We start from the raw sequence: 19,014 nt of genomic DNA, 5'->3' as shown, positions 1-19,014 counted from the left end.
AAGAATAAAAAAGAGACAACTAGAAACTCCAGGAAAAACTAAAAAACTACAAGAAAAGAAACAACTATATTTTGTGGTTCTGGAACCTATACAAACACACAATATAAACCTCATCCACTGACATTTCACTTTCAGAACTAATCTACAAAGCTGATCATGGTGGTTCATGCCTGTAATCCCAACTACCTGGGAGGCTCAGGTGGGAGGATCACTTGAGGCCAGGAGTTCGAGACCAGCCTGGGTAAAATAGTGAGACCTTGCTCTTAAAAAAGAAAAAAATATCAGCTGGGCGTGGTAGTATGCACCTGTAGTCCCAGCTACTCAGGAGGGTGAAGTAGAGGATCCCTTGAGCCCAAAAGTCTGAGGCTGCAGTGAGCTATGATGGTGCCAACTGCATACCAGCAGCCTGGGCACCTGAATGAGACCTCGTCCCTTAAAAAAAAATAACTTGGCTGGGCCCAGTGGCTCACACCTGTAATCCCATCATTTTGGGAGGCCAAAGCAGGCGGTTCACGAGGTCAAGAGATCAAGACCATCCTGACCAACATGGTGAAACCCCATCTCTACTAGAAATACAAAAATTAGCTGGGTGTAGTGCTGTGTACCTGTAGTCCCAGCTACTCAGGAGGCTGAGGCAGGAGAATTGCTTGAACCCAAGAGGTAGAGGTAGCAGTGAGCCAAGATTTCGCCACCGCACTCCAGCCTGGCAACAGAGCAAGACTGTCTCAAAACAAACAAACAAAACATTAACTTATAAATTAATAGAAAACTTAATCATGGTTATAGAAAATAAATGATATCAACCCTAAAAATGTAAAAGTGAAGGTGAAAGAAGAGGAGAAACTGTGGGGCACTTAACTTTCCAACTTAACTATTAATCCCTTTTTTATATCACTGATTCCATTCATACTGATACTTGAAGGTCTCTGAATGGCCTGTTTGCACATGCACTGATTGGAATGCACTCTCATCATTCTTCATTCTCCTCAGAAGCAAAGGCAATGATCATCCAAACATGTACTATAGTACAAGTATAGTACTTGTACTATAAGCATGGAATTTGAACAAGGGAAGTTTTGTAAATATGTAATGGTTTTAGGTTAATGTACTTGAATTCTCTAACAGCAAAGTATATAATCATGTTTAATGGTCCTGATATTCTTGAAATCCATTAAAGATTTTCTCATTGGTTAATGTTTGGATGGTCATTGTCTTTGCTTCTGAGGAGAATGAAGAATGATGAGAGTGCATTCCAATCAGTGCATATACAAACAGGCCATTCAGAGACCTTCAAGTATCAGTATGAATGGAATCAGTGATATAAAAAAGGGATTAATAGTTAAATTGGAAAGTTAAGCGCCCCACAGTTTCTCCTCTTCTTTCACCTTCACTTTTACATTTTCAAGGTTGGTATCATTTATTTTCTATAGCCATAATTAAGTTTTCTATTAATTTATAAGTTAATGTTTTGTTTGTACTATAAGCATGGAATTTGAACAAGGGAGTGTAGTACTTTTGAAATTTGTCCCCAGATTGACACTTCTCAAGGTTTAATCTACTTCTCCTGTGAATGTAGGCTGGCCCTGATAGCCTGCTTCTAGGCAAGAAAGTATTTTCGAAGTTACACGACGTGACTTCCAAGGCCAGGTCATAACAGATGTGACTTCCAAAGTTGATTCTTCGTGGAAAGATCCAGAGCCACAAAAGTCCTCAAAGTATACAAGGCATACCTCAGAGATACTGCAGGTCTGGATCTAGACCATTGCAATAAAACAAGTATTACAATAACATAAATCACATGAATTTTTGGTTTCCTAGTGCATAAAGTTATGTTTTCACGATATTGTAGTCTATTAAGAGTATAATAGCATTGTCTTAAAATACACATATATATACCCTAATTGAAAATACTTTATTGCAGCTGGGCGTGGTGGCTCATGCCTATAATCCCAGCACTTTGGGAGGACAAGGCAGGTGGATCACCTGAGGTCAGGAGTTCGAGACCAGCCTGACCAACATGAATAAACCCCCTTTCTACTAAAAATACAAAATTAGCCAAGCACGGTGGCATATGCCTATAGTCCCAGCTACTTGGGAGGCTGAGGCAGGAGAGTCGCTTGAACCCAGGAGGCGGAGGCTGTGGCGGGCCGAGATCACGCCATTGCACTCTAGCCTGGGCAACAAGAGCAAAACTTCATCTGAAAAAAGAAAATACTTTATTGCTTAAAAATGTTAATGATCATCTAAGCCTTCACTAAGTCATAATCTTTTTGCTGATGGATGGTCTTGCCTCAGTGTTGATGGCTGCTGACTGATCAGGGTGGTGGCTGCCAAAGGTTTGGTGGTGGCTGTGGCAATTTCTTAAAAGAGGACAAAAAGTCTGCCACATTAATTGACTCTTCCTTTCATGAAAGACTTCTCTGTAGCACGTGATGCTGTTTCATAGCATTTTACCCACAGTAAAACTTCTTTAAAAAATTGCAGTCAACCCTCTTAAACCCTGCAGCCACTTTATCAATGATGTTTATGTAATGTTCTAAATCCCCTGTAATTTCAACAAAATTCACAGCATCTTCATGAACCATAGATTCTATCTCAAGAACACTTTCTTTGCTCATCCATAAAAAGCAACTCCTCATCCATTCAAGTTTGGTTTTTCTTTTTTCTTTTTCTTTTTTTTTTTTTTGAGACAAGGTCTCACTCTGTCACCCAGGCAGGAGTGCAGTGGTGTGATCGCAGCTTACTGCAGCCTCAACCTTCTGGACTCAGACAACCCTCCCACCTCAGCCCCCTGAGAGTGGTTGGGACCACAGGCACATACCACCACACTCGGCTAATTTTTGTATTTTTTTGTATAGATGGGGTCTCACCATGTTGCCCAGGAAGGTCTCCAACTCCTGGGCTCAAGCGATCCACCCACCTCAGCCTCCCAAACTGCTGGGATTACAGGCATGGGCCACCACACCCAGCCCCATTCAAGTTTTATGATAAGACTACAGCAGTTCAAGCCTGCCTTCTAGTTCTCTTGCTGTTTCCACCACACCTGCAGTTACTTCCTCCACTGAAGTCTTGAATCCTCAATGTCATCCATGAATGTTAGATTTCTTCCAAAATCCTGTTAATGTGGGTATTTTGACTTTTTCCCATGAATCATGATGTTCTTAGTAGCACCTAGAATGGTTAATCCTTTCCAGAAGGTTTTTTATTTACTTTGCCCAGATCCATCAGAAGAATCATCTGTGGCAGCTGTAGTGTTATCAATTGTACTTCTCAAGACAAAAGTCAAAACTAGGCCTTGATTCATGGCTGCAGAATGGACATTGTGTTAACAAGCATGAAAACATTCATCTCCTTGTCCATTTCCATCAGAGCTCTTGGGTGACGAGGTACAATATAAGTGAGTAGAAATATTTTGAAAGGAATCTTTTTTTTCTGGGCAGTAGGTCTCAACAGTGGGCTTAAAATATTCAGTGAACCATGCTGTAAACAGATATTGTCTCATCCAGTCTTTGTTGTTCCATTTATAAAGTACAGGAAGAGTCGATTTAGCATAATTCTTAAGAGCCCTGGGATTTGAGGGATGGTTAATGAGCACTGGCCTCAACTGAAAGTCACCAGCTGCATTAGCCTCTAATAAGAGAGTCAACCTGTCCCTTAAAGCTTTGAAGCCAGGCATTGACTTCTCTTGATACAAAAGTCCTAGATGGTGGCCAAGCACGGTGGCTCATGCCTGTAATCCCACCACTTTGGAAGGCCAATGTGGGCGGATCACTTGAGGTCAGGAGTTCAAGGCCACCCTGGCCAATAAGGTGAAACTCCGTGGTCTATTAAAAACATAAAAACTAGCTGGGCGAGGTGATGGACACCTGTAATCCCAGCTACTCAGGAGGCTAAGGCAGGAGAATCATTTGAACCCAGGAGGCAGTAAGATGAGATCATGCCACTGTACTTCAGCCTACATGACAGAGCAAGACTCTGTCTCAAAAAAAAAAAAAAAAAATCCTAGTTGGCATCTTATCGCAAAAGAAGGCTATTGGTCTACATCAATGATCGTAGCCAGATCTTCTGGATAACTTGCTGCAGATTCTACTTCAGCACGCAGCCTCATCTTGCACTTTCATTTTATGGAGATGGCTTCTTTCCTTAAACCTCTCGAACCAACCTCTGCTAGCTTCAAACTTTTCTTCTGCAACTCCCTAACTTTTCTCAGGCTTCCAGAATTGAAGAGTGAGGGCCTTGTTCGGATTAGGCTTTGGTTTAAGGAAATGTTATGGCTGTTTGATCTTCTATCTAGACCACTCAAACGTTCTCCATATCAGCAATAAAGCTGTCTTCCTTTCCTATCTTTCATGTGGTCACTGGAGAAGCATTTCTAATGTCCTTCAAGAGCTTTTCCTTTGCATTCACAACTTAGCTATTTGGTACAAGAGGCCTAGCTTTTGGCCAATCACAGCTTTCGACATGCCTTGCCCACTAAGCATAATCATTTCTAGCTTCTGATTTAAAGTGAGATGTAAGACTCTTCCTTTCACTTCAACACTTAGCAGCCACTGCAGAGTTATTTAATTGGTCTACTCTCAATGTTGTTGTGTCTCAGGGAATAGGGAGGCCCAAGGAGAGGGAAAAAGACCAGGAAGTGCCTGGTTGGTGAAGCTGTCAGAACACAAACAACACCTACCGATTAAGTTTGACATCTTACATCTTATATGGGTGTGGTTCATGGTGCCCCAAAACAATTACAATAGTAACATTAAAGATCACTGATCGGAGACCCCCATAACAGATAAAATAATGAAAAGTCTGTAATATTATGAGAATCTCCAAAATGTGACACAGAGACACAAACCGAGCACATGCTATTGGAAAAATGGGACCAACAGACTTGCTCAATGCAGGTTTGCCACAAACCTTCCGTTTGTTTTAATAAAATAAAACCCACGATATCTGGGAAATGCAATAAAGTGAAGCACAGAACAATGAGATGTACTTGTATGTATACTTCATATTTATATAAATCTAAAATATCAGAGAAATAATAAAATCTACATAGTTGAGTATATAGCCTGGCTTATTTCAATGACTCATTCAATATTAGCAAACTTTGTAAGAACTTTTTGAATTAGAATCTTTAGGAAAATGTTCTTTAGGAAAACTTCTTTGCAGAAGTTTTACATTACATTCTTTAATGTCAATTTATGAAACTTACATAGGAAGACCGTACAACTAGATTAAGAGGTCTTTAAGACAAGTTTGGGTGTTTTAACTCTGTATTATGTATATCTGACTACAGAAATGTCATGGAAAATGAAACCTCCTTCTCAACCACACAGGGATGTTAGTTCACCCTCAACAGAGAATAAATCCAGTTTCCCAAGAAGCATAGTGCTCATGATTAATTTTCAATGTCTGAGTCTACTTCTCTGCCTTACAAACTCAGATACATTTTTTAAAACCATATATAAATATAAATTTCCCCAAGCTCATAAGACAGCAATAAATTCCTATTAATTCAGGATGAGAAACTATTCCCCACATACTACATACTGTATTAGAATATTCTGATTATGTGTTCCCATAGGAAGACTTATAAAACAAGCCAAATCATAAACATAATGATGCCTGGGGTATTCATTTTCTATTCTTAGTAACAAATTATTCTAAAATTCTGTGGCTTAAAACAACTATTAGGATGGGCGTGGTGGCTTACGCCTGTAATCCCAACACTTTGGAAGGCTGAGGCAGGAGAAATGCTTGAGCCCAGGAGTTGAAGACCAATTTGGGCAACACAGCAAGAACTTGTCTCTACAAAAAATTTAAAAATTAGCCAGACTTAGCCAGGCATGGTGGCTCATGCCTGTAATCTCAGCACTTTGGGAGACTGAGGCAGGTGGATCACTTGAGGTCAGGAGTTTGAGATCAACCTGGCCAATATAGTGAAACCCCATCTCTACTGAAAATACAAAAAAAAAATTAACCAGACCTGTGTGGCACACACCTGTAGTCCCAGCTCCTAAGGAGGCTGAGGCAGGAGAACTGTTTGAACCTGGGAAGCGAAGGTTTCAGTGAGCCAAGATCAAGCCACTGTCCTTCAGCTTGGGCATTGCAGCGAGACTCTGTCTCAAAAAAAAAAAAAAAAAAAATTAGCCAGACGTGGTGGCACATACCTGTAGTTCCAGCTACTTGGAGGCCGATGTGGGAGGACTGCCTGAGGCCAGCAGGCCGAGGCAGCAGCAAGCTGTGATCATGCCACTGCACTCCAGCCTGGGCAAAAAAGCAAGAATCCATCTTAAAAAACAAAACAAAAAAACTACCTTTCTCAATTTCTTTGTGTCAGGGATTCAGAAAGGACAGAACAGGGATAGCTTATCTCTGCTCCATGATGTCTAAGGCCTCAGCTAAAGGACTAGAAAGATAGAAGAGGATGGGATTTTGAGAAGGCTAAATCACTCATATGTCTGGTAGTTGATGGCTTTCAGCTGATAGACTAGCTGGGGCTACTACCAGAACCTCCAACATACAGTCTCTCCATGTGGTCTGAACTCCCTCATAATATGTGACTGTGTTCCAAGGGCAAAGAATCTGAGAAGTCTAACAAAAAACAAGCAAGAATTATATTCTTATGAATATAATTATAAAATATTCTTGAAATGCATGAAAGAGATAAATAAATGGAGATATACTAAATTCATGGATGAGAAGAATCAACGTTTTCCCCAATGAATCTACACAAGGAATGCAATTCAGGTTAAATTCTCAATAGAGTATTTTGGTAGAACCATTAGAGTTGTTCTTAAAAATTCATCTGGAAAAATAAAGTGCCAAGAATAGCTAAGATGATTTTTAAGATGCAAAAGGGAAGAGTCATCTTACCACATTTACTAATTAAAACCATATGGTGTTGTGCAGGAATTCATAGACCACTGGGGAAAACAAATAAGGCATTTAAAAACACATCAGTGTACACATACAAAAGGTTAGTATATAAGAGAGTTGGTGTTTTTTTTATAAGTTAGGAAATATTTAAAATTCAATAAATTATTCCAACTATTCATATGAAAAAAAATTAGATCCTTCCTTCACACACAAAAATTAGTTCCAAGAGAATTAAAAAAAATTAATGTGGACAAAGAAATTGGTATACAGAAGGTACAAAAGAACACCTACAAATCATTAAGGAAAAAACCCAAAATCTATGGGAAAAAAAGATCACATAAATGACCAATAATCCTATGAAAAGATATTCAACCACACTGGTAAACAGAAAAATGTAAGTATGTATAAACAGTGTACATGAATTTATACATGAAATGTCATACATCACTTACCCAATGGGTATTGGGTGAGAATGACAAAAAGTGTGGGCAAGACTTCTTCCAGCAGACTAACCCTCCCTATGTACTTTTTAGTGTAAACTACTAAAAACTACACAAAATACATAAAACAATTGTTTTCAGATGCTGGAAGACAGGTAATACAGGACTGTGATCCCTGTGTGAAGGAAAACAAAGCCCTACAACTGCACCAGCTCCCTGTCTGCTAGGGCTCTCCAGACAGAGAAAGCACAGGAAAAAGAAACCCTAAAAGAACAAGCAGATTTAATGAGCAAAATAAAGACTAGCGATCAGGGCTACTGAGGTGGCTAGAATTTGCATAGAAAAGTACTAAAGAGAAGGCAACTATACAGATAAGGAACTTTCTATTTTCCTTATTTATATTGAAGTGATAATTTTTCTTTTATTCTATTTATGTAACAAATCATTTTTTGAATGTAAAACCAGCCTTGCATTCTTGGCATAAATCCTACATGATCAAAATATTTCGTTCTATTTATATATTTCTAAATTCAATTTGTTAAGATTTTATATACAATTTTAAAATGTATGTTCATAAGGGATACTGGTCTATAATTTCTTTTCTTGTAATTTCCTTGTTGGAGTTTTAAATTAGGATTTAGTCAAATAGATATATAACTATTCAGATTTTTGTTTCTTCTTGTGTCAGTTTCAGAAAGTTGTTTATTTCAAGGAATTTCTCCATTTCCTCTTAGGTTTTCAGATTTATTGGCATGATTACATACCTGAAAGCTATGAAGTCCCAGATAAGGCAAAGGTACTAATTACTACTACAAAAAAAGCTAAAATACTAGTCCAGAGGGAGATCAACTTCTGATAAGACAAGGAGAGAAGTTCCACAGACTTACTCGCCAGGGAAACTGATAGAAGTTATGCTTAAAACAGCCATTTACAGCCTCTGAAATGGTCCTAAGGGCAAATAGCAAAAAACATCTACTAAGGAATAGCTATGAAAATTCGGTTAGAATAGCAAGAGCTAGTAGTACAGTCATGCATCACTTAACAATAGAAAAACATTCTGAGAATGCATCCTCAGGTAGTTTTATCATTGTGTGAACATCACGAATATATTACACAAACTTAGATGGTACAGCCTATTACACATCTAGGCTTTATGGTAGAGCCTACTGCTCCTAGGCTACAAACCTGTAAGCATGTTACTGTACTAAATACTATAGGCAACTGTAACACAATGGTATTTGTGTATTCAAATATAGAAAGGTACAGTAAAAAATACGGTATAAAAGATTTAAAAATGGCACATTTGTATAGGACAATTAACATGAATAGAGCCTACAAGACTGGAAGTTGCTCTGGATGAGTCAGTGAGTAAGTGGTGAGTGAATGTGAAGGCCTAGGACATTACTGTACACTACTACAGACTTTATAAACTGCACTTAGGCTACCCTAAATTTATTTAAAACATTTTCTTTCTCCAGTAATAACCTTAGCTTAGTGTAACTTTTTTTTTCTTTTTGCCATGAGGTGTGTTTATTTTCATTATTCATACAAATTATTTCCTATAATATTCTGGGGCAAACCAGAGAATCTGAGAGTCCAATTGGGGGTCCCTTTAGAGACCCACAGACCGGTGGTATCAGCGCAGAGTGCCCAGGTTCACAGTGCAGCTTGTGACTCGTGTCCATCTCGCAGGTGGCTCTTTCTCCATATTAGGACTAGGGTCTCGAAGATGACAGGGGCAGGAAATCCTCCAGGCTCTTAGGAAATTCCACTCTGCTTCTTCTGCTCAATGGTCTCTTCAGTCGGCAGGGTGTTCTCCTGAGTATCCGTTTTCTTTAGCTTGGCCTTATCGAAGTTGGCGATTTCCCCCATGTCTGGTTTGTCTGCCCTTTTTTTTTTTTTTTTTTTTGAGATGGAGTCTCACTCTGTTGCCAGGCTGGAGTGCAGTGGCATGATCTCGGCTCACTGCAACCTCTGCCTCCTTGGTTCAAGCGATTCTCCTGCCTCAGCCTCCCGAGTAGCTGGGATTACAGGCATGTGGCACCACATTCAGCTAATTTTTATATTTTATCTTTAGTGGAGATGGGGTTTCACCATGTTGGCCAGGATGGTCTTCATCTCCTGACCTCATGATCCACCCACCTCGACCTCCCAAAGTGCTGGAATTACAGGTGCAAGCCACTGTGCCCGTCCCCTTGTCTGCCATTTTCTTAAAACAACAGGTATAGTCCCCCGCCAAGTCCGGACTCCTTATGCTCCCCCTACCGTAACTTTTTTACTTTATGTAAACTTTAAAATTTTAACTTTTTGACTCTTTTGCAATAACATAGCTTAAAATACACGTTGTACAGCTGTATAAAAATATTTTTTCTATCAATATTCTATACGTTTTCTATTTTTCAGACTTTTTAAAACTTTTTTGTTAAAAACTAAGACACAAACACACATTAGCTTAGGCCTACACAGGGTCAGGATCATCCACATCACTGTCTTCATATCTCCACATCTCCTTCTAGAATACCTCCTGAAGGATCTGCCTGAGGCTGTTTTACAGCTAACTTTTTTTTTAAATAAGTAGTACACCAGAAAATAAAAATAGCATAATAAATACACAAGCCAGTAATATTTATTATCAAGTATTATGTATTGCACATAATTGTATGTGCTATACTGTTATATGACAGTACGGTTGGTTTATTTACACTGGCATCACCATAAACACGTGAGTTATGTGCTATAAGCTAAAGCTACACATCACTAGGGGACAGGACTTTTTCAGCTCCATTGTAGTATTATGGGACCACCATCCTATATACCACGTCATGGACCAAAACATCGTTATGCAGCACATGACTGTATTTTAACCAAGACAGCTCCTTCCCCCTTGGTTCAGCTACAGAGAAACTCCACTTCAAAGAGGTGCAGCCAAGAACACATGGATCCCTCTATGTCTAGCTCCCAGACATCTTTAGGTAAGGAGTAGGATGCATCAGCATTTCTCATCCTTTCCACAGCTACTTATTGTTGCTGAGGATAAGTTCTAGACAAGTGCATCTGAAAGGCAGGCCTCCTTTCTTCCGCCCAACTTCCACACATGCGACAGAGGCTCTACCTTTTGTGCAGCACTGCTAAAATTACTGGGGACTCAATTACCTTAGCTCTGGTCCATAAAGTATTGATTCCACAGTGGAAGAGGCAAGCCAAAAAGACCTCAGGCTACTGCTCAGCTCCTAAAGCAGGCTTTCAGAGAGAAGCATACCATTGTCCCTACCCCCAGCTCAGAGCCCTGACTCTTGAGATTTTGCTTGGGGGGAGAAGAACCAAAACAACTGACTTCTTTACAACAGGGCATTTTAAAAAATGTTCAAGCCTAAGGGTGCTCTTAAGAACAGTAGAGGTTTTGGTGAAAGATAATACGGAGATCTGTAAATTCAATGAGGATACAGACTAAACTGTAGGCCAGTTATTGTTCAGGAGAGACAAAAAACAAAAACAAACAACAACAACAACAACAAAAAACAGCAGCATGGAGGCCTCCTGTTGTTAGAACACTTACTGACCTTGGGAACTACGCTTTCAAAGGAGCCTGGATTTGATTGGATTAGTTTGTAGAACAATGTGTGCCCCAAAGCATTATTGAAAGCAATTGAGCAATCAGCTGAAAATCAATGGAACTTAACAGCTGGGAGTAGGGTCAGGAAAAGACAAAGAGAACCCTGCCAAAACCACTGTCATCCCAAGGTGCCTGGGCATTCTCAAAGCTGAGGATCAGAGGCTTCTGATATACACACAGTATAGGGAGAAACTACACCCACTCACTTTGGGAGGCAGAAGCAGGTGGATCACAAGGTCAGGAGATCGAGACCATCCTGGCCAACATGGTGAAACCCCATCTCTACTAAAAATACAAAAATTAGCCAGGCATGGTGGTGTGCGCCTGTAGTCCCAGCTACAGTGGGCACTGAGGCAAGAGAAAAGCTTGAACCCTGGAGGCTGGGGTTGCAGTGAGCTGAGATCGTGCCACTGCACTCTAGCCTGGGCAACAGAGTGAGACATATCTCAAAAAAAAAGGAGGGGGAGGGGGCATGGTAGCATGTACCTGTAGGCTCAGTTACTTGAGATGCTGAGGCAATGAGGATCCCTCTGAGCCCAGGAGTTAGCCGCCACGGTGTACTATTATAGCACCTGTGAACAGCCACTGCACTGAAGCATGGGCAACATAGTGAGACCCTCATCTCTTAGAAAAGAGAAGTTAAAACATTTTTGGGAAACTCACAAATATGTGGGAATTAAATGATTCTTAAATAACTAAAGGGTCAAAGAAGAAACCTAAAACAAAATAAAAAACATGCTGAGACAAATGAAAATAAAGACATACCAAAACTTAAGCGTGTTCTGAGGGAAAGATATAGCTATAAATGTCTATATAGGAAAGAACAAAAGATCTTAAATCAATAACCTAATCTTCGCAATTTTAAGTGACCCAATAACAGCCGAAACAATCCTGAAAAAGAAAAACAAACTAGGAAGATTCACACTATCCCATTTCAAAACTTACTATGTAAAACAAGTAATCAAGACAGTGTGGTACTGACACAAGAACAGACATATAGATCAACGGGATAGAACTGAGAATCCAGAAATAAAACCATGTGCCAATTTTCAACAAAAGAGCCAAGACCATCTAATGGGGAAAGAAGTATTTTCAACAAATGGTGAGGAGATAAATGTGATAGCTGCATGCAAAAGAATGAATTTGAATCCTTACGTCATACCCTATATAAAAACTAACTCAAAATGGCCAAAGACCTAAATGTAAAGGTTAAAATTACAAAATTCTTAGAAGTAAACATAGGAGTAAATCTTCATAGACTCACATTTGGGAAATGATCCTTAGGTATGACTCCAAAAGCATGAATAACAAGAAAAAAGAAAATTTAGACTTAATCAAAATTTAAAACATTTGTGCTTCAAAGGACACCACCAAGAAAGTAAAAAGACACAGGGACTTATATCAAGTATATATAAAGAATTCTTACAACTCAATGATAAAAAAAAAAAAAACAATTCAAAAGTGGGCAAAGGATCTAAAGTGCCATTTCTCCAAGATACACAAATGGACAATAAGCATGTTAAAAGACACTTGACCTCAAGCCTGTAATCCCAGCACTTTGGGAGGCCGAGGCGGGTGGATCACGAGGTCGAGAGATCGAGACCATCCTGGTCAACATTGTGAAACCCCGTCTCTATTAATACAAAAAAATTAGCTGGGCACGGTGGCGCGTGCCTGTAATCCCAGCTACTCAGGAGGCTGAGGCAGGAGAATTGCCTGAACCCAGGAGGCGGAGGTTGCGGTGAGCCGAGATCGCGCCATTGCACTCCAGCCTGGGTAACAAGAGCGAGACTCCGTCTCAAAAAAAAAAAAAAAAAAAAAAAAGACACTTGACATCATCAGTCATTAGGGAAATGTAAATCACAACCACAAGGAGATACTACTTCACATCCATTAGGATGGCTATAATCAAAAAGTCAAAATAACAAGTATTGGTAAGGATGTGGAGTGATGAGAACCCTCATATACCACAAGTGGGAGTGTAAAATAGTGCAGCCACTACGGAAAAAAGTGTGGCAGTTTCTCAAGTGACTAAGCCCAGAATTACCTTACGACCAAGCAGTTCCACTCCTATGTGTATACCCAAGAGAAATGAGAATGTATGTCCACATAAAAACTTGTATACAAATGTTCAAAGCAGCATTATTCATAACTGAACAGTAGAAACAATCAAAATGTCCATCAAGTGAGGAATAGGTAAATAAAATGTGGTATAACCATACGATAGAATACTATTCAGCCATAAAAAGGAATGAAGCACTAACACATGCTATAACAATGCTTAACATTATGCGAAGTGAATGAAAGAAGCCAATCACGAAAAACCACATATTATATTATTCCATTCACATGAAATGTCCAGAATAGGGAAATTTAGAGATGGAAAGTAAATTAATGGTTGCTTAGGGAATCCCTAAAGGAATAGAGGGTGATAGCTAAAGGACATGGTATTTCTTTTTGAGATGATGAAACTATTCTAAAATTGACTGTGGTAGCTGTACATATCTGTGAATGTACTAAAAGCCACGGAACTGTATACTTCAAATGGGGAATTGCATGGTATATGAATTATATCTTAATAGAGCTGTTTTTAAAATTTAGTCTAGTTCTGGTCTCTAAAATACTTTCATAGCAAATACCCAAAACATTGCTGAGAGACAGTAAAAGTTTAAAGATCAATTGCAGCAATGCAGCTGACCAATAATCACATAAACTTCATTCCACCACCAAAGTGTATACAACACAGAATCCACTAGTTCTGTCTTTATGGTGCCTATAATTTATAATGCTAAATTAATTAATAAACATTTTCAAGGAACATGTAAATGAAATCCCAAAACCAACACTTAAAATGAAAAAGAGGTAGTAATAATAGCTTATTAAGATGGCCACAGAGGGTTGGTTTTAAGAACAGTTCACCAAACATTTTTTAATGCAATACAGTAAGATAATTTGTAGTTTTCCTGTGTAATGTGGTTTTAATCGTACTGTTTCAAATGCATCTTCCCAGAAAATCTAGTCTATATTCATTTCTCTTAAGATATCAAATACCAAGTAAAAGAACACTGAAATCTTAATATGTTCATTATCATAAACCCTTCCTCTTCTTGCCCATCTTCATTAAGTCAGTGATAAACTAAACTTCTGAGGTGATAACCAAGTTATTTCAAGTTTTTCAATGTTAATCCTCTATATTTAAGAATAAATAATTTGAAGTAGCAGGTATCATTTTAACAAATAATAATTTCATAGCTGTAATTTTCCTTAGAGGAAAACATCCCTAATTACTGCTCCTAACATACTTGAAATCTAAAGTAAGATCTCATATAGGATTCATGCTACAAATTATAGAACAAGCACTGTATCATAGCAACCCAGCAATACCACTACAGTGACACGCTGAGGATGCAATCCAAGATTCTAATTTAAGAAACTGGCACAGAATATAGGACATGTAGCTTTTTTTGGCAATAACCCTAGAACATTAATAACTAAGAATCTAAAATCAGCTTTTATTTGAAACTTTAGAGAGCAGACTATTATAAAGTAACAATGGAAACGTTTATTAACAAATGATTCATAGCACTGTGACTAAATATGACTTATTAAGGTTCTGTGATTTCATTAAAATTGAAAATGGTGGGAAAAAAATTGTAGACATCAATTTTAAGAAATTTGAATACATACATACAAGTTTGAGAATGTTCTAATATATAAATGTATTATTTTAAGAAAAGCCCTACAATACTAAAACTTTCAAGAACATAAATATGTCCATGCTTTAGTCAATTGTCATTCAAATATAAGTATATATGCTACTACTGCTATTTTTTATTTCAAAAAATTAACTGGGCCGAGCATGGTGGATCATGCCTATAATCCCAGCACTTTGAGGGGCCGAGGAGGGCAGATCACTTGAGGCCGGAGTTCAAGACCAGCCTGGTCCACATGGCAAAACCCTGTCTCTACTAAAAATACAAAAATTAGCCAGGCCTGGTGGCTCACACCTGTAATCCCAGCTACTCAGGAGAATTGCTTGAACTCAGGAGAATTGCTGAGGCAGGAGAATTGCTTGAACTCAAGAGGCAGAAGTTGCAGTGAGCCAAGATCACACCACTGCACTCTAGCCTGGGCAACAGAGCAAGACTCTGTCTCAAACAAACAAACAAAAACAAGGTGTTCAAGTCTCTAGAAGCAGGACCTACACTCTACAGACATCCCACTTCTTTCTACAATTATCACAAATGGGCTTTGGGATGGTGGTTGTGGGGAAATCCAAGAACCCTGGAAATTATATAAAATATATATTTTTTTAAATGGCACATTCCTTAAATTAGATTTTCCAAGAGATCCACATATAATCTCCATGAAATTAAATATTTGTACTCTTAGAAATTATTTCCTTCCTTTGAAACATAAGAAACTTATCACCAAGGTTTCAAATGAGTTGGTTCAGTATTTCCAGAAAGAAAAAGTTTATCCAGAAACAATTCTAAATTGATTCTAATATTTTTCATGCCAAAATTTGCTATTTGTAATATTCTATTAAGTGAAAATAATAGGCTACAGAACAGCATACATAGTATGATCCCACTCATGAGAAAATACAGGAACATGCTCAAGAATTTAAGAGAGATTTCCTCTAGGTGGGAATTTTTACTTTCTACCATTGTAAGATTGTCCTTTGAGTTGTGTTAACAGTAAGTCCGTAAGTTTTTATAAAAATAATAATAAAATGGGGTAGTTTAAAATATGACACTTCCCATTACATATTCTTTAAATGAGTTTATTTTAGAAAACCATGAAAACTCAGATTAGCTTATGACTCACAGCAAGTATTGTATTATAACCTAAAATAGTAATTCCTGTTCTATAGAAGAACTTACTTCTCTAGATCTTAAAAATAATTAGTTCTTAAAAATATACAGAGTATCCAGGTGATCTAAATTAAAAACAGATTATCAAAATTGGTAAATACCAAAACCAGTGACTAGATACACAGGAGCTAGGTGAAAGTCAGGTTATTTTTCCCTTTCCTACATGAATAATCAAAATTTCTTATGGGCCGGGCGCAGCAGCTCACTCCTGTAATCCCTGCACTTTAGGAGGCCAAGGCAGGTGGATCACTTGAGATCATGAGTTCAAGACCAGCCTGACCAACATGGCGAAACCCTGTCTCTACTAAAAATACAAAAATTCGGTGGTTATGGTGGTGGGTGCCTGTAATCCTAGCTTCTCAGGAGGCTGAGGCAAGAGAATTGCTTGAACCCAGGAGGCAGAGGTTGCAGTGAGCATAGATCGCACCACTGCACTCCAGCCTGTGAGACAGAGCGAGACCATGTCTCACAAAAAAGAAAAAGTCTTATGAAGGAAATATGACAGTGGTAAATAAATGTATCTTAAAAGCACTTCATTGTTATATTTGCTACTTTATGTTCACGCTGGATTCAAAATTACATTGGTTCATTCACTCACTGCAAGCACAAATCCATGTGGAAAACTATTTAAGGAGATGACATCTAACTCTAATTTCAGCTTGTCTGGAAGTTTTAGTGGAAGAATAAAATCAGTCAAGTGGTAGATGTATTAGCCCAATTGACTTTTACATCCAAGTCTCTGTTATCTTGACCTTTTTTCCTTCTCTCAGATTGAGAAAAAATGATCAGAAAGACAGTGCTATGCTAATGTGGAACAGTATTTTTAAAACTTTCCAAAAACTTTGTGTAAAAGGGGGCCAGAATATACTCAACATTTCCAAAAGAGAGGCAAAAATAAGTAGACAGATTCTAATCAGTTCTTGATAATCTATCATTTCTTCATGCTAATTATAGATCATTATAACTTTGAGTAGTGACTCCAAAATCTAGCTGTGACACAAACGTGCTGAATAATTAACAATTCACTTCATCTTGTTTCTCACTACTCATTCACAAAACAAATGCTCTCATTTTTTTTTTTTTTTTTTTTTTTTTCAGAAAAATTTTAGGTTACCTAAAAAGGAGAGAGAGGACAGTGCTCAAAAGAAGACCTCAAAGAAGATCAATGAAGCATTTTTATATCTGAAGAAATTTAAGAAACAAAGATTCCTTGCTTTAACGGGTCTTAGAAAAATCTATGTTCAATCCTGGCTTACTTGCCCAGCACCTATAATCTAAAGACTATACTATAGTCTAAGGTCTAAAGACTAGAGTCTATAGATTTATAGGTCTAGGTCTAAAGACTATAGTTAGACTAGGTTTAAAGACTTTAGTTAAACTAAAGACTATAGTCTAAAGACTTACTCATTCAGCTTTTACAATTTCCACTCACTCTTCACCTTATGAAAATCTCATTTTCAAATTATCAAAAAGAAACTTATTTCTCTTAATAAGGCTCTCAATTATAAATATTTCTCTGTTACAGTTTAAGGAAATAAGGTACTCAATTTTGCTTCAGTGCAGGCAACAAACATCTTCCATTTAATAGAGGAATCAGCAACCAACTGAGAAGAGCAAGTCATACATGACCAGCACAAGCATATAACCTACCTAGATTTTGTTTTTTTCATCTATAAAATGCTAACCAGTTTAGCATTGCAGGTATATATTACTCAGTTATAAATCACCCTAAAGTTGTAAATTATTGTATGATATAAGATTTTCTTTTTTCAATTTAATAGCTTTTGCTTCATTCTTTCATTCAATAAATATAAAACAGAACTGACTATCTAAATGCTATGTAGGAAGACATGTCTCTTGGGTCTCAAAGCATTTAACATATAGTCTAAAGGCAAAAAACAGGCACTTTAACCTTATTCATGCACTTGTCCCAGCGTATTTTGTGATCTCCTTCATGAACATACTAATGACATCTTGTCATGCAGTGTACACAGAAGACGTTGTACTGAGTAGGGAATAGATAATCCCAATTTAACCAGGAGACTAAGTGGCCAGCAACCCAAACTATCCACGTCTTCTTATAAGCAAATTTGAAAGTCTTGGCAGGCCATTAAAAATTAATATAAAGAATATAGTTAATGTTTAGAAGTCACAGAAATTACCAAATGGGCACTCTGATTCACATATGCAATGGTCTATTTGATATTTATAAATGGGCTTCTAAACAGCATCTCAAATTTAAAATTTCCGAAATATAACTCTGGATTTTCCCTCTAGACCTGGTTCCTCCTCCAGTGTACTCCTTTCTTAGTGGTGGGACACATTCTTACCCAATCAGGTGTCCAAGCTAAAACACCTGAAAGTCTTCCTTGACTCCTACACCTCTGCCTTTCCATTTCCTCCCAAACAATTCATTAACAAGGTCCTATCTAAGATATATCTCAAATGCATCTTTTTCTCTCCATCTTGGGCTACTACCCTAGCTCAAGTCACATAATGTCTTACCTGACTTATTAATCTCCTAACTTGTCCTCCCCTTTTTTTTTTGTTTTAAAAAAATTTTTTAATTTTTTTTTTTAGAGACAGGGTCTCACTATGTTGCCCAGGCTGGAGTTCAGTGGCTATTCACAGGTGCGATCCCACTGCTGATCAGCATGGGAGTTTTGACCTGCTCCGTTTCCGGAGCTGGGCTGGTCACCCCTCCTTAAGCAAACTGGTGGTCCCCTGTTCCCGGGAGGTCACCATATTGATGCCAAACTTAGTGCGGACACCGGATCGGCATAGCACACTACAGCCCAGAACTCCTGAACTCAAGCTATCCTCCAGCCTCAGCCTCCCGAATAGCTGGGATTCCAGGCACATGCCACCACGCCCAGCGCCTCCTTCTAAAAAATCTTGTTCTAGCTGGGCACAGTGGCTCATGCCTATAATCCCAGTACTTTGGGAGGCCAAGGTCGGCAGATCACCTGATGTTGGGAGTTCAAGACCAGCCTGACCAACATGGAGAAATCCTGTCTCTACTAAAAATACAAAATTAGCAGGGCATGGTGGTGCATGCCTGTAATCCCAGCTACTCAGGAGACTGAGGCAGGAGAATCGCTTGAACCTGAGAGGCAGAGGTTGTGGTGAGCCGAGGTCGCACCACTGTACTCCAGCCTGGGCAACAAGAGTAAAACTCTGTCTCAAAAACAAAAAAAATCATATTCTGCTA

General features: G+C 38.4%; 2 protein-coding genes across 3 annotated transcripts in view; both read right to left on the bottom strand.

The window, feature by feature from the left end:
• PPP2R5A (protein phosphatase 2 regulatory subunit B'alpha) overlaps positions 1 to 19,014 on the bottom strand; it is a 72,633-nt gene that overhangs the window by 34,753 nt on the left and 18,866 nt on the right. The window lies entirely within an intron of this gene.
• Positions 1,061 to 9,218, bottom strand: LOC135277458 (thymosin beta-10-like). Its single transcript, XM_064383487.1, has one exon. The coding sequence runs from the start codon at positions 9,183 to 9,185 to the stop codon at positions 9,072 to 9,074; it is 114 nt and encodes a 37-aa protein (XP_064239557.1). The 5' UTR covers positions 9,186 to 9,218; the 3' UTR covers positions 1,061 to 9,071.

The sequence above is a fragment of the Aotus nancymaae genome, unplaced genomic scaffold, assembly GCF_030222135.1.
Source record: "Aotus nancymaae isolate 86718 unplaced genomic scaffold, 86718_ANA_hifiasm-v0.15.2.pri h1tg000032l_0, whole genome shotgun sequence".
NCBI classification, from domain to species: Eukaryota; Metazoa; Chordata; class Mammalia; order Primates; family Aotidae; genus Aotus; species Aotus nancymaae.
Note: the sequence above shows the minus strand (reverse complement) of the source record. Positions and strands in the feature narration are given on the sequence as shown.

Excerpts from the sequence above, each read along its gene's own strand:
- LOC135277458 (XM_064383487.1), bottom strand. The coding sequence starts at position 9,185 with ATGGGGGAAATCGCCAACTTCGATAAGGCCAAGCTAAAGAAAACGGAT.